Consider the following 14,604-nt stretch of genomic DNA (forward strand, 5'->3'; position numbering starts at 1 on the left):
AAAAAACCCATGCATAGATAGATAGATAGTGATAGATAGATATGATAGATAAGATAGTAATAGATAGATAGATAAGATAATTGATCAGATTGAGATCCTCCACTTTTGACTTTGACCCATCACAGTGACAGAAAGACTTCCCAGTGCAGATTGACAACCATGCAAAAAGAAATGAAAAATTGTTTAATATTTTCTGTTTAATTTCTATCTATCTATCTATCTATGCAGTTGGGTTTTTTGTGGAACCCCAGTGACATCATCCTGAAGGTTTAGACCTCACTGATCCTGGATCAGTCTCTGTTTACACTCTGCTGCCCTCCAGTGGAGACCTGCTGTCACTGCAGAATCCATTTGATGATTGGACTATGGTCTGATGTGGGTCTACAACAATTTTATGTGGGTCCATTTAGATCTAATGTGGGTCAGTGACTGCTGTTTATTAGCTATATGGCAGGAGGTGTAACTCTTTTCTACATGTCATTTTTATTTTATTTTGTTTTTACATTCTGCTTTTGAAAAATGAAATGTAGATAAAAAGTTTGTTGTGGTGTTATGAGGGTTTAATGGGTGATTACTGAGACCTGACTGAATTTCCTCCTAGTTTTTTATATTACTGGTATTGGCTCTGGTGAATATTAATAATATAATAATACTTTTAGTAGGGAATTCAAATTGACACAGCAGCACAGGAGAAGAATAAAGAAAATAGAATAAAATAGAATAAATACAATAAAAAGAATAATATATGCACTATTTGCAGTAAATACATTATATTACAGCAATGTAATGTAATGTTTTTTCTAATATTTACTTCTACAGAACATTTTGTGCAAAGCTGCTGCCCAGCGTGCTTCACAAATAGGACTGAAGCAACGTTAGGCCAAAAGCACAAATGAAAATGAACTTTACGCAATCTTCCAGCGGCTGGAGAGAAATCAATATCATCATTTATTCTGGTACAACTTACTAAATAATGCAATAATATGATAAAATAATAATAAATAATACATAAACAGGAATCAGTTCTATAAATACCAAAGATAAAAAGGAGGAGATTTGAGTTCAGCTGCAGTGGAAGTCTTTGTGTCTCTGTAGCTGAGACCACCCAGGAGTGAACTCTGTGATCTCAGGTGTGTTCATCAGGAGAATAAAAGCTGGTTCCTCTCTGCTGAACATGAAACGTCCTTCTGTTCGCTCAGGAACCTCAATGCACCTGGACCACAGCCAGGAAACGTACACCTGATTTTACCTTAGTTGTTGTGTGGGCAGCAGGTGAACTGTGCCAGGATCAGTTCTATACCTGACATCACCTGAGTTACCTGTATTTCACCTCAGTTTAATTCAATTCAGTTCAATTTTATTTGTATGGCACCAATTCATAACAGAAGTTATCTCAGGACTCTTGATAACTTCTGTTTACCAAATTATCAATCGTTGAGCCGACCCGGGATCTGTTATACACCTCATGAGATCTACCTGTGTTTTCGACCTCTGCAGGGTGAATCAGGTTACCCTGGATACGACGGACTTCCTGGAGTGATTGGTTACCCTGGCGTCGAAGGCCACCAGGGCTCATCTGGAGAAAAGGTAACATTACATTTGTATACTAATGTTAATAAGAGGTTATTATTATTGTTTAAACAGACGGTGGAGTTCCTCAGGGTTCTATCCTCGGTCCTCTCTTTATTTTGAAAACACGTTACCAAAAGACTCTGAAGTTATGATATTTTGTCTGCCTGATTGATATCTCAGTTTTAATTACAAACTCAATCATGTGACTTTACATTTATCTACTGAAATTTTGCTAAATCCAATTATCTCAATTTTATTTTTAACGTTTCAAACATCGGTTGTACTGCCGTCTTATTTAGAGAAAGGTTTTTATTTGTTTCCAGATACACAATGACTTTAAAGATGATTTACAGTATTTATTGATTTTCTATCAGAGGTGTAAATATTATTATCATAAAAGGTGAATATTATTATCATAAAAGGTGTTTAAAGTGCTGTATATGACTATCAGATTAGATGTTTTTTGTTAGTCTTTTCACTGTTTCAACAATCACCAACTCTGGTTTCACAGAGTTGGATGAGAAATGATCTGAAAAGGGCTGCAATGGTTGCAACTTAAATTAACATCATGATCCTTGGTGCCATCAAAGTGCGTCCACTAACAGTAGTTGTTTCTGCCACTGACAGACTCAGGTTGTTATTTTCAGTGTCTCACAGCATTATGGAAAGGATCCCTACAGAGACAAACCTATTTTAACCTCTCCTTGTTGTTTTTTGTCCACAGGGTAACCAGGGACCAGCAGGAGGTCCAGGACTGAAAGGCTCTCGGGTATGACTGATGATGATGATGATGATGAAGAATCATTAATATCTGTGACTTGAGCATCATTTTAGTCACATTTATCAAATTCATCCTGACAAATGTGATATCTTTGTGAAGTAAATACAGATTAAATGAGTGAAGGATCTGTTATATAAAGGTAAACATCAGTTTATCTCAATGTCTTCTCCAGGGTCATCCAGGAAAACCAGGTTTCCCAGGACCTCCAGGATTGCCGGTTAGAAAATTTTTTTAACATTCAGAGAACATAACGAGAATTCAAAGCATAGAGATAATTTAGATTGTGTTTAATCATTTTATGAAAACATTTTCTGCGCTTTCTCAGGGACTCCCCGGACACGAAGGACCCATAGGCCAACTAGGACTCCCAGGATGCAACGGGACAAAGGTAGAGATGATTACCTGCGCACGGGATCATCATATTTTAATAAAGGCAGTTTGTCGCAGGAGAGAGGGCAGAATTGTGCCCTGGGGTACACCAGTAGTAAGTTTTGCAGACAATGAAATGAAACTGAAAGCTCTGTTTATTACAACGTGATTATTGAGGTAAGTAAAGACATCAGAGGTTGAAATACAACAACAGGACTATCAGGCAAGATGACATAACCAGGATTTCCATGGCTGTTTTTACCTTTGACCCAACATCACAACATTACAGTGATTGATGTATTGATTGTTGTCTTCCAGGGGGATGTTGGTCAACCAGGGTACCCCGGGCCTTCAGGACCTGCCGGCTTTCCAGTAAGTCCTGCCTACTTCCTGTACAAAGCAGTGATGGAATGCCGTGAGGACTTCCTGTAGAACCTGTCAGTCATTTGGTGAAAACGGGTCAGGTATCATCAGAAAGCTGGGAACCTTGAGATTTAATTAAGAGGCAGCTCAACTCTGTATGTCAACTGTTTCTAGTCAAAAATATGTTATACAGGTTTAGCGTGTATAACATTATAGCTGAAGTATATGATGGTCATCCCATGCTCAGTTATGTCTCAAAAGTTGTTCCAGACACCTTTGGGTCGATATCATTTTTACACAGATTTGGGTTCAAAATCTAACAGTTTTTGACCACTCAAAAATGGGTCCGTCCAAAATACCACATTAAGACACAAAAATCTGTGGAATACCATAAAAAAACTAATTCTGTAATTTGGTATCAACAACTTTTGACATTTGGAGATTTCAGTAAGTATTGCAATTTTTGGCAATTGGATTACAAGCACTTCTGTTCAGGAAATTGACCCTTCCTAAGTCCCGCCCCTTTTTGCTCTGTGCTCCAATAACAGTTAAACAAGCCTCGGTCAACCTCCTCGTTTCCTGTACTTGGATAAACTATGTGCTAGGCTAATCTATGTTAGAAAGACATCCACATTTTGGAGAGGTTAAAAACAAAAGAGACACACACACGTATAGTCACATCTTAAGTTAGCTAGTTAGCAAAATACTCCCTAATCTACATCAATTGTTAGCTTACTAGTCATATCTGAAAGCTAATGTTAGCGAAATACTAGCTAACTTGCAAATGATATATTATATTTATCTTTTAACCATCTTCAAAATGTCATTGTCTTTTCAACAAGCAGAAGAGGAAGTTGAGACTTAGGAATGGTTGCTCAGAAACCCCCTTATTGTCAAAACCTTTCAAAAAAACAAGATTCTCACTGTAATGAAATGGCTAATATGGGGACGATCATCATAACACATGAATATCTTGAGGTCAGAGGTCAAAGGACCCTTTTGAAGACCATGCCAGTTTTTCACTCATCTAAATTTAGCTTTACTGGAGCGTAATTTAGCCCCGAAAAACAAGCATGACAACTAGCCGATACAGCTTCTAAAAGACATCAGTAACGTAGGCCAAAGACGTCGCCGACTTCGTGAAGTTGAAGAGGTTAATCGCTGCAGGCTGAAGCTAAGCTAGGCTAATTAGCTCAGAGAACTAAAGCTAACTGTGTTCTGTGTTTCAGGGTGAACCAGGACTGCGAGGTGAAATGGTAAGACCTGAACACATTCACATACTGTCACTGTCATAAAACCATCTATCTCCAATTCTAGTCTTTTTTACTTTTTTGTAAAATAAATAAAAACTTTTTTTTGTTTTACTTGAACCACACATGGAGTTAATATCCGAGCTAACAGCTGAAACTGTACAGCTTCAAAGTACAGTGTTACTGTGTTGAATATTAGTAAATATTTATAGCTGCAATTTATATTGAGAACAAAATGGATACATTTTTGTCTTTATCGTGTGGGAGATAGTAGAGAGGTGACAAGAAATTTGGGGAGGTGAGGGCTGACATGCAACACGTCTGTTTCTGTTTCTTTAAAGGTAATACACCAGCATCTCAGACCAAAATAATGGGCGCTACGACCCACCAGACTCCACTGACAAAACCAGTAATTTTACCTAAGATATAGGCTAACACACAAAAGTGGACAGAAACAGAATAAAACCGTCTCTTTTAGTGTTTCCAACAATCGCCAACTCTGGTTTGGTGGAAATAAATACTTAATTCACCAACGTATTGACGTAGAAACAGCAGTTTCAGTCGGAGCAGAACGGCTATGGAAACAAACCACAGAGAGGCTGCGATACAACACAGGAGAGACACCATGTGACTCTGTGTCTTTATAACAGATATATTAATGTTTATAATCTCATACATAACCTTTAAAGGCTTGTTGTTTCTAAGTGTCTATTTCTGGTTTCAGGGAGACTCGTTCGTCTTTCCCGTCCCTCAGGAAATTATTGGAGTGACAGGACCACAAGGACTGGATGGAGAAAATGTCAGTTGTAACCCAGCAGTGTTGGTGGAGAATTCGATCCAGACGTTTCCTCTAGAAGCTGTTATTGTGTCTCTAAATTTACTCCTGAGATTTACTGCCATATTTTTGGAGATGTGATTGATATAATTAACACTTGATCAGTCCATGAATGAACACAGACTGACTGTCTGTTTGTGTTGCAGGGGCTGACTGGAGATCCAGGTGAACCAGGCCTGCCAGGACCAATAGGATCCTTCGGACTTCCTGTATGCTTGAGATCTAAAACTTTATTTAAATGTTTTCAGTGATCAATGGTTCAATCAACAGTTCATAAGCTGTTTTTTTTTTAATTCAGGGACGTCCAGGGTTGCCGGGGTTACCAGGAGAGAAGGTTAGTACGCTAACTGATCTGGGATTTTTTTTTTACCCTTTCTAAGTCCTGCTCCTTTTTGCTATGTGCTCCAATAACAGTTGAGCTAGCCTCGGTCAACTTACTGTACTTAGATATGCTAGGCTAATCTATGTTGAAAAAACAACCACATTTTGAAGATAGTTAAAAAGATAAAATAAATCTTAATGAAGCAAAATGCTAGCTACAGCGCTAGCTTTGAAAAAACTTTATTTATAACCACACGCATATAACAAAATGAAAAAGACAAACAAAACAAACAAAATAAAACCTACTAAGAAACACTAGCTAACAAGCTAATAGCAATTATCACTAATTTGGTACCACATTTTGAAGATTGTTAAAAGAGTCACATCTTCAGTTAGGTAATGTTAACCAAACGCCAGCTAACTAGCTAAGTTATCTACTGCTAGGTATCTAGGTAGCTTTAAAAAAAAGAATGACAACCACACACATATAACAAAACAAAACACATTACTAACAACCAGAAAGGGGCGGGGCTTAGGACTTGTTCGCACAAGATGGGGAAATATCTTTTCTGGACTTTGAGGACTACGATTGTTCGGTGCTGATGATGTTGTGTTTTTGTTTCAGGGTCAAGAAGGTCCTAGTCCAGTGATCCCGGGTCCCCGAGGTCAAAGGGTGAGCTGATAATAATGCTAATGCTAATGCTAATGCCAATTCACAGGTTATAAAGTCAAATCACCTGTGATATAAGACGGACAACATCAGTAAACAATTATACCTAATGAAACGCCATCGCTATCTTCATCACCACCACCACCATCATCATCATCATCATCATCATCATTACCATCAGCTGTGTTTGGTTTTCAGGGTGATCGCGGTCCGCCAGGGATTCCTGGACAGAAAGGAATCAAACTGTACGCTACAGGACCCAAAGAACTGAAGGTCTGTGTGTCTGTCTGTCTGTCTCTCTCTGTGTGTATGTGTGTGTGTGTGTCTGTCTGTCTGTAGCTGTCTGTGTCTGTGGCTGTCTGTCTGTCTGTCTGTCTGTCTGTGTCTGTGGCTGTCTGTCTGTCTCTCTGCACTGATGTTTTGTCTTGTTATATTTCAGGGAGAACCAGGTGAAGTCGGACAGAAAGGTTGTCGTGGATATCCTGTAAGTGGAAGCCATCTCACAGACTGAAAACCTGTCTGTCTGTCTGTCTGTCTGTCTACAGCAACGAAAAACCCTGATATTTAATATATGAAATATTATTTGAAATGTTTGATTGTTGACCGTTGTGCATTTGTTTTGTCCTCCAGGGCGTGGCAGGGAAACTGGGGGTTAAAGGAGCGAAGGGCGAGCGAGGTGATCTGGGCTCAGAAGTAAGAGAGAGAGAGAGTGCTAATTAACAATAGCATGGATCAACAGAGAGTTATTGATCTGAATATTGTTTTTATTGTTACCGTTCTATTTACCTGATCTATTTACCTGATCAGAAACCTGAACAGGTGTAAACCCGGTCTGACATGATTGGTTTCTGTGTTTCAGGGTAAACCCGGGAAGGATGGACTCCCAGGAGAGCTGGGCCAACAGGTAACATGCTAAACTAACAGGAAAGCTAACCTTGCTAATATAAACAATCTACTTTCTGGAAATAACTCCCGCTGTGTGTCTGCAGGGAAACCCGGGGGATCGTGGGTTCCTCGGTCCTCCAGGTATCGATGGAGCAAAGGTGAGTACTGTTTGAGGTACAGGAAGTATTACTGCAGTAATAAAGGAAGTATTACTGCAGTAATAAAGGAAGTGTTACTGCAGTAGTAAAGGAAGTGTTACTGCAGTAATAAAGGAAGTATTACTGCAGTAGTAAAGGAAGTGTTACTGCAGTAGTAAAGGAAGTGTTACTGCAGTAGTTCACTCAGTACTGTGTCACAGTCTCTATGATGTGTGTGTTTTTAGGGGGAGAGAGGGGATCGTGGTTTTCCAGGTCTTCCAGGAGAGGTAAGTTTGGATTATTTTCTTTCTCTGCGCAGTAAAACAGGAAGGAAGGCCCATTCTACCAAAATAAGTGCTGAAATACAAATACCCAATACTTCCTGTTTCATTGTTTACATCTAAATTCGACGCCACGGATACACTATTAAACAAAACCTTACAAATTACAGGCTTCATAATAAATCATTAACATCTTTTTTTTACTTTTCTGAGCAGATTTGAGGTGAACTGGTAAAAATCTGTAATCATTTTTTAGAATAAAAATACAGTTTTTAGCTTTAATTTGACATAAAATATATTTTGTTGTTCTATGTTTAATTTAAGTTATTTACACTGTAAAAACAATGCAATGATCTATAAATACAGGTGAAATCTGCTATAATACAAATAATTAGGCTTACATTTACAGCAGAGTGCTGTTATTATTTGATTTTTCTTATTTTAATCTGAATGTTAAAAGTTATAGAACTGTAATAAAAGTCATTATGTGTGAAATTACAGTAATTATTGCTGTTACCAGACTGATAAAACTGATATGGACAATTTACCCAATGCTTATACACTGTAACAAACATTTATTCAACTTCCATCATTATACAAGATATCTGTCAGTTAACAAACTAATATATTCTACTGTTAATGTCAAAACTATTTCATCATTTTAGAAATGTTTTTACAGTATTAAACTTGAATTGAACCATTAAATCTATTAAATAAACATTAATAATATAATACAATAATAAGCAGCAATTTTAATAGATTTTTTACAGTTACAGATTTTTCACGTTATTTTACAATATATATCTATATATGTAGATATTTATTTATATGTATTTAAAAAATACAAAAAATCTGTCAAGAAATCCTGTAAATGTAGAGATTTTTTTTACAGTGTACGTGTTTGTGTGTTTTTATCAGACGGTCTGGAATCATAGATTCCTGAAGGGCCAGCACGGTGTCCCCGGGTCCCCTGGATCCCGCGGACTCCCCGGAGAACAAGGTAGTCCAGAGATAAACATGAAGGATTAAAAAAACTTTACAGGTTCAGATTTATTTCTTGTTAATGGTCGGATGTTTTATTTGTGTGTAGTTTTCATTGTTAGTGGTGGAGTCCGCCTTTACGCAGGATCGTGACTTATCCATTTTATCTTAAACCCTGCAGAGATAGAATTCAGGATAAATTGTGTATGAAATTAAGTGTTTTTATTGATGAGCGGGTTTAGCCAATGGATGGATGGACAGTAATATTCTTCTTCTTCTCTGCTTGCTTTCAGGACTTATTGGTTTTCCAGGACTGCCAGGCGAACCAGGTATTATGTTGTTGATGGGTCAATGGTCAAATAACAATCAATAATGAATAAGAATATTCAGATCACACAGTATTTAGTCAGATAAATCCGGGTGGATGTGTTTACTGTCATAAATTTTTGTGTTTGTATATTCTGTTATATTCTTTGTTGCTTATACTGTTCACTTCTACTGATGACAATGTTGTCTGTGCTGTTCACTGTTTGATTATTTGATTAATTAATAATCTTTAACAGTAATAATAATATACCTTTAACAGAGAAATCTAATTTTGATAGATTAACATTTTAAATGTTTTGTTATGTTGACACTGTATGTGTAAAAATAATAATAACAGCAAAATCAACCATTTTCTCCTTACAGAATACAGAAATTATTCTAAATAATTGTTATTTGACCAAATAATAATCTTTAATATGTTGGATCTGTTGGAACAAATTTATGTTCCAGGACGGAATCTCCTGATGTTTGGGATGTTATTTATTTATTTATTTATTTATTTATGTATTTATTAAACCCAATGGGAAACCTCAAACTAACTGACGCACAGTCAACCTGAGGCAGATTAGTGCCCCAGTGCAAAAATACTTGTTCTGTTTTGTATGTTGGAGGCTTAATATTTTGACCCAGGACCCATTAGTGGATTAATTTGGGTCTGATCACCCCAAAAAATATACATTTTGAGTAATAAGTGAACTTGAAACTGTCTCCCTCCAGACGTCAGGGCTGTAATGACTGTCTGTTCTTCTTCTTTTAAGGTGTGGTTTACGCTGGTCCACCGGGCCCTCCGGGGCCGCCTGGCTCAACTGGAGCCAAAGGAAATCCAGGAGACCCAGGACCTATGATCGTTGGTCCTCAAGGACTGGATGGAGTCCCAGGAAGTCCTGGACCTGAAGGAGAACCAGGAGAACCGGGAATACCAGGTAATGTTCTGTCTCCTGTGTTTCTCTGTCAAGGTCTTGAGAAGGTTTTGTGGTTTTGGAAGTCTCTACAGGTCTCTGATCTACAGTCAGTCACACTCTTGAGAAGATGTCTGTTTGGTTGTGATCATGTGGCTAGCATAGCTTAGCAGGGGGAATCTGCTAGCTTAGCAAAAAAAATTCACCTTCCAACAACTACAAGTCTGTCTCATTATATTTTCGTCTTCTGTCTGTCAGGTTTTGTGCAGGGAGGCATTGGTCCTCCAGGAATTAAAGGTCCAAAAGGACAGACAGGATTTCCTGGAACAAGAGGGGAGAACGGAAAGACAGGTGAGTGGGTGAGGTGAATGGGGAGTCACCTGGCCTCGAGTGTCACTCAATTGTTTAAAACAACAGATTTCCAATGGAAGTTTTGAAAGGGATTTTTAAGAAAGATATTAGCACATTCTTTACAACAGGATCTATAATAATCAAGAAATGTTTTACCATATTTAAACACAGACATTAGACAGAGCTAATTTAAGAGATAGGTTACATAACTGATAGTTATACTGATACAGCTGATTGTTTTACAGGTGAAAAGGGGGACATTTGCTTGGTCTGTGAAATTGTTTTCAGCCCCTCCGGAGCTCCAGGTAAACCAGGAGAGCCAGGTGAAGACGGGGTGGCAGGTAAGAACCACATCTGACACCTGATATAGATCCATTACATACCAGTGTAAAAGTAGTTTGTTATTGTAGTTTTTAGTTATTTAATTTCCTACAAATTGTCTCAAATTGTCTTAACTTTAGCTGTAAACGACTAAGTCCCATTATTACAGAATAATGAAACTTTAAACCTGTTCACAGTGAGCAGACCAGCTGACAGCTGCGATGTCATTCTGTTTACAGGTTCACCTGGTTTTCGAGGACCCAAAGGTTACAAAGGGGTCAAAGGGGTCGTAGGACCACCTGGTCCACAGGTGAGCTCGCTGATCACCTCCCTAAGCTCTCCTATCACAGGTTCTTGTGATGCTTCCCTTATCTCGCCGCAAATTTTCAGTCAGCAAAGTGTGATTCGGTCAGCTCCTTTCCATCTTCAAAAATGTCTTCCGAGACTTCTCGATCACCTAATATTCCTCTATCTCTGTCTAGAAAATCTAAAACAAGAAATCGTCATTTGTAAGGCACTTACAGAAGAAGCACTTACTCTCAAATTCTTCTACTAGATCTACTGTGGTTTGAATTATACCTCATTTGTACGTCACTTTGGACAAAAGCATCTGCAAAATGCGTAATTGTAAATGATGCTGCATGTGTTTAAATCTTTAAAAAAGCAAAATTACTAGGGGTGTGCATCTCTTCCTTCTAAGACGATGTTGTCTAATTGTTTGTTACAAGGCTGTCTCTGTTCTGTCGTTAGGGACCCTTTGGTATCCCTGGCCTCATGGGGCCTCCAGGACTGATTGGAGACCCTGGGATCATGCAGAGGCTGGGGCAGAAGGGTGAAGATGGGGGACAAGGGGGGCCGGGACCACCAGGTTTTGAGGGGACGGATGGGCGTCAAGGTGTTAGGGGACCGAAAGGTGTTCCTGGACAGAAAGGAAACCCTGTGAGTATCAGATACAATTCAATTTTATTTGTATAGGTCCAAATCATTACAGACGTTACCTCAGGAGACGGCAGTCCAGACCGCCTCAGAGACTAGAGAGGATCTTTTCTGCCTGTAACATGTAGTTGGATATCTTGATATGCAGATGATGATGTGCTGTTTGTCTCTAACACTGCTCTCAGGGGCCTCTTGGAGAGAAAGGTGACCAGGGCCTGTTCGGTGAGACTGGTCCAAGAGGACCGTTAGGACAGATGGGACCTTCAGGACCTCCTGGAATCGGGGCTCCAGGACCTCCAGGACCTAAAGGCAACTTGGGAGTCCAGGGACAGAGAGGAGATTCTGGAAAACCAGGTGAGAGAAGTGCAGGAGGTCAAACACATCTTATCATTTATTTATTTTAGGTGTATCATAAATCCTTTGTCCTCCACAGAGTTTATTTTCTGCAATAATCTAAAATCCCATTGCCTTATTGTGGAACTCGGAACCAACGACTTCAACTGGATGTTAGCTACATAATGATAGATATCACAACTTAGTTACAACAGAGTCGACATATATGGGGTCTTTTATCAAGCTAATTATTTATTTATTAATTTGAAGAAAAGATGGGTTGTAATTATAGACTGATAAAAACTAATCTGTTTGTTCATTCAGGGGAGAAAGGTTCTCCAGGAGAAATCAAAACCTCTGTAGGAGATCCAGGAGATAAAGGGGCCAAAGGTTTATCAGGAAACCCCGGACCTGAAGGTGAGACCGATCCACCTACTGTATCTTCTTTATTTTTGAAACAGGTGAACGAAACTACAAACTCAACTGATAAAATCATGGTTTTCCACAATGATGGATCTCCAACCTCCAACCTCTCTGTGTGTCAACTGCTTTATGTTCATTTATTTGCAATCATATCATCTGGCCTGCTTTATTACCTAATTTTGAGGCCTTGATGAATTTAAAGACTTTCTTTATTTCAGTGTTGTGCTTTCATGTTGCATATTCTTAAATCTATGAAATAACCTCAATTAGAGAGTAGGAGGAAGGGTTTATGGGGGCCAATATTAGCTCATTCCTGCCGGCGGCAGGTGTAAAAACAGATCATAGTATGTGTGATTGTTGAACTTTGACACAGACAGCAGAGGACAAATTACAGTGTGGCGGAAAGCCAAACAGAAAATCTACCCAAATTTGGCAGGTGTTTGGGACCCTGCCTGAAGCTCTCTCTCTGTATGTTTACCTGTTGACTCACCTGTTGTCTCTGCTGGTCTCAGGTGTGGCAGGACCTCCGGGCGATTCAGGGCATGTTGGTCCAAAGGGAGAAAGAGGAGATACAGGATTTTCAGTTCAGGGCCCTCCAGGCTTCCCAGGGGTCAAAGGTCAGCGTTGAATAAAACAAACAGTCAGCTGAAGGTTTCAATGAACTGAAGATGGTAATTAACAATACTACACTGTTTTTGTCCTGTCCAGGACTCAAGGGTGTTCCAGGAGCTCCAGGTTTGCCAAGTTTTGGTATCAAAGGACGGGCAGGGCCATCAGGGCCCCCAGGGATGCCAGGGACCAAGGTAACGTTGACTCTTAAAGACAGTTTTCAATGTAAAGAAAGTTCAGATTTGACACAGAGAAATTAGGTTCTGCTTGCCGTGTACAGATGCTCATTATGCATTAGATTACATCAGATGTAACTGTCATTAAACTGTTGTTGACAGTGACACCAGTGGCCGTTCAATGAACTGCAGTCAGCACCCTGTTGCCCGCACTCTGTACACAGTTTGTCATAATACATAAATTAGTATAGTGAATATTGTTAGCTATTATAGCATAAGTATTTGAAGAGTTGGGTTCAAGAACAGGAATGTGGCGCTTCACAACATCTTTTGCTGTCTTGCTGTTGGTCTCTGTGATTATAGGGGGACAGGGGTATCGGTTTTCCTGGTCGACAGGGTCAATCAGGCCCTCAGGGAGAAGATGGCTCTGTGGGGCCCCAAGGAAACCCCGGACCCCAAGGACCAGATGGATCCCCAGGACCTTCAGGACAAGAAGGACCACCAGGAGCCAAAGGTAGCTCATTTAAGATCTGATGAACAGTAGTCGGTCGGAGTCTGTAAACTTGGGTTTTCCTCTTGGTTCAGTTTTTCAATATCATTCTACTACCAAGGCGGAAAACCGATTCAACTGGACAAATGACACAGGTTTGAAAACACACAAAGTGAACTGGAGTGTCTCTTAGGTGACAGTGGTCTGGATGGAGTACGTGGTCCTCTTGGTTCTGTTGGAGTGTGTGAACCTGGAGCTACTGGACCTGCAGGAGCACCGGGACAGATTGGCATTATTGGATTCACAGGTAACAGCTCTACAAACTTATAGAGAATCTCTGTAAAACAGCTAACAATGAAGATTCCCCAGAAAATCCCTTAATCCATTTCCCTACTTGTCATGCAGGTCCACGGGGCCCAAAGGGTGTGCGGGGTGACCCTGGGCTGCAGGGTGTGGGATCCATGGGGACTCTGGGGCCATATGGAGCTCCAGGGTTTGATGGACCTCCAGGACTAGTAGGAGAAGTTGGACTGAAGGGCCTGAGAGGGAACAATGGGCAGCCTGGGAGTCCCGGTAAAGAAGTGTGCCAACACCTGCTCCTCCTGATCAATATATGTCTAACATTTCTGTTCAGAAACACTCCGTTCGCACAGCTAGTTTTGAACTGTTCTGAGCATTTTAACCAAAAATAAATTGGCTCCCAACCTGCAAAAGCAGGTTTTCCTATGGAACCAAAATGTGCATGTCATATCCTTCATATCGTACAAGTCCTGATCACAATGATTCTGCTCAAATCTGGTGGAACCGTGGGAACTTTGGTTTGATAGTGCCAAACGTACTAGCATCCTGAAGGGAACTGGTTCAAGAATCAGAGCCATTTGGTGGAAAAACACACACTTTTAACCTCTTTGGTCCAGGTTCAGACATACATCCCCTCAGGATGAATTGTGATAACTTTGGCGATCTTTTGACTTTTCATGTAGCACCATCATCAGGTCCACATTTTAAGTGTCCAGTACTTTGGTTTATGACGAAATACCCATCAGCCTCAGCTGGACTTTGTGTTTACTGCTAATTAGCTAATGTTAGCATGCTAACTGGCTAACCTAAGATGGCAAACAAGGTAAACTTTGTACCTGCTAAATGTCAGCATGTTAGCATAGTCATTGTGAGACCATAAAGCAGGGTATGCTTTAGGGCGGGGCTACCTTGTGATTGACAGCTCATTCATTCTCAGTGAGTCCGTCCAGCTCAACGCACCAAACTCAGATCAAACTGTCAAATAGTGCTGATC

General features: G+C 39.8%; 1 protein-coding gene across 1 annotated transcript in view; it reads left to right on the forward strand.

Annotated features, from left to right (window-relative positions):
• Positions 1-14,604, forward strand: part of col4a3 (collagen, type IV, alpha 3) — a gene marked incomplete in the record, with an annotated part of 31,896 nt that overhangs the window by 5,953 nt on the left and 11,339 nt on the right. Inside the window, 30 exon segments of the mRNA XM_035679662.1 lie at positions 1,498-1,587; positions 2,297-2,341; positions 2,526-2,570; positions 2,679-2,741; positions 3,041-3,094; positions 4,315-4,341; positions 5,060-5,134; positions 5,317-5,379; positions 5,469-5,504; positions 6,117-6,164; positions 6,360-6,434; positions 6,601-6,645; positions 6,792-6,854; positions 7,021-7,065; positions 7,151-7,204; positions 7,429-7,470; positions 8,383-8,464; positions 8,739-8,774; positions 9,531-9,695; positions 9,930-10,022; positions 10,268-10,363; positions 10,583-10,653; positions 11,094-11,282; positions 11,465-11,633; positions 11,937-12,029; positions 12,548-12,652; positions 12,744-12,838; positions 13,184-13,334; positions 13,504-13,617; positions 13,716-13,883. Of these exon segments, the coding sequence (XP_035535555.1) occupies positions 1,498-1,587; positions 2,297-2,341; positions 2,526-2,570; positions 2,679-2,741; positions 3,041-3,094; positions 4,315-4,341; positions 5,060-5,134; positions 5,317-5,379; positions 5,469-5,504; positions 6,117-6,164; positions 6,360-6,434; positions 6,601-6,645; positions 6,792-6,854; positions 7,021-7,065; positions 7,151-7,204; positions 7,429-7,470; positions 8,383-8,464; positions 8,739-8,774; positions 9,531-9,695; positions 9,930-10,022; positions 10,268-10,363; positions 10,583-10,653; positions 11,094-11,282; positions 11,465-11,633; positions 11,937-12,029; positions 12,548-12,652; positions 12,744-12,838; positions 13,184-13,334; positions 13,504-13,617; positions 13,716-13,883 (2,497 nt within the window).

The sequence above is a fragment of the Morone saxatilis genome, unplaced genomic scaffold (assembly GCF_004916995.1).
Source record: "Morone saxatilis isolate NCDOM2014 unplaced genomic scaffold, NCSU_SB_2.0 Contig8, whole genome shotgun sequence".
NCBI lineage: Eukaryota > Metazoa > Chordata > Actinopteri > Moronidae > Morone > Morone saxatilis.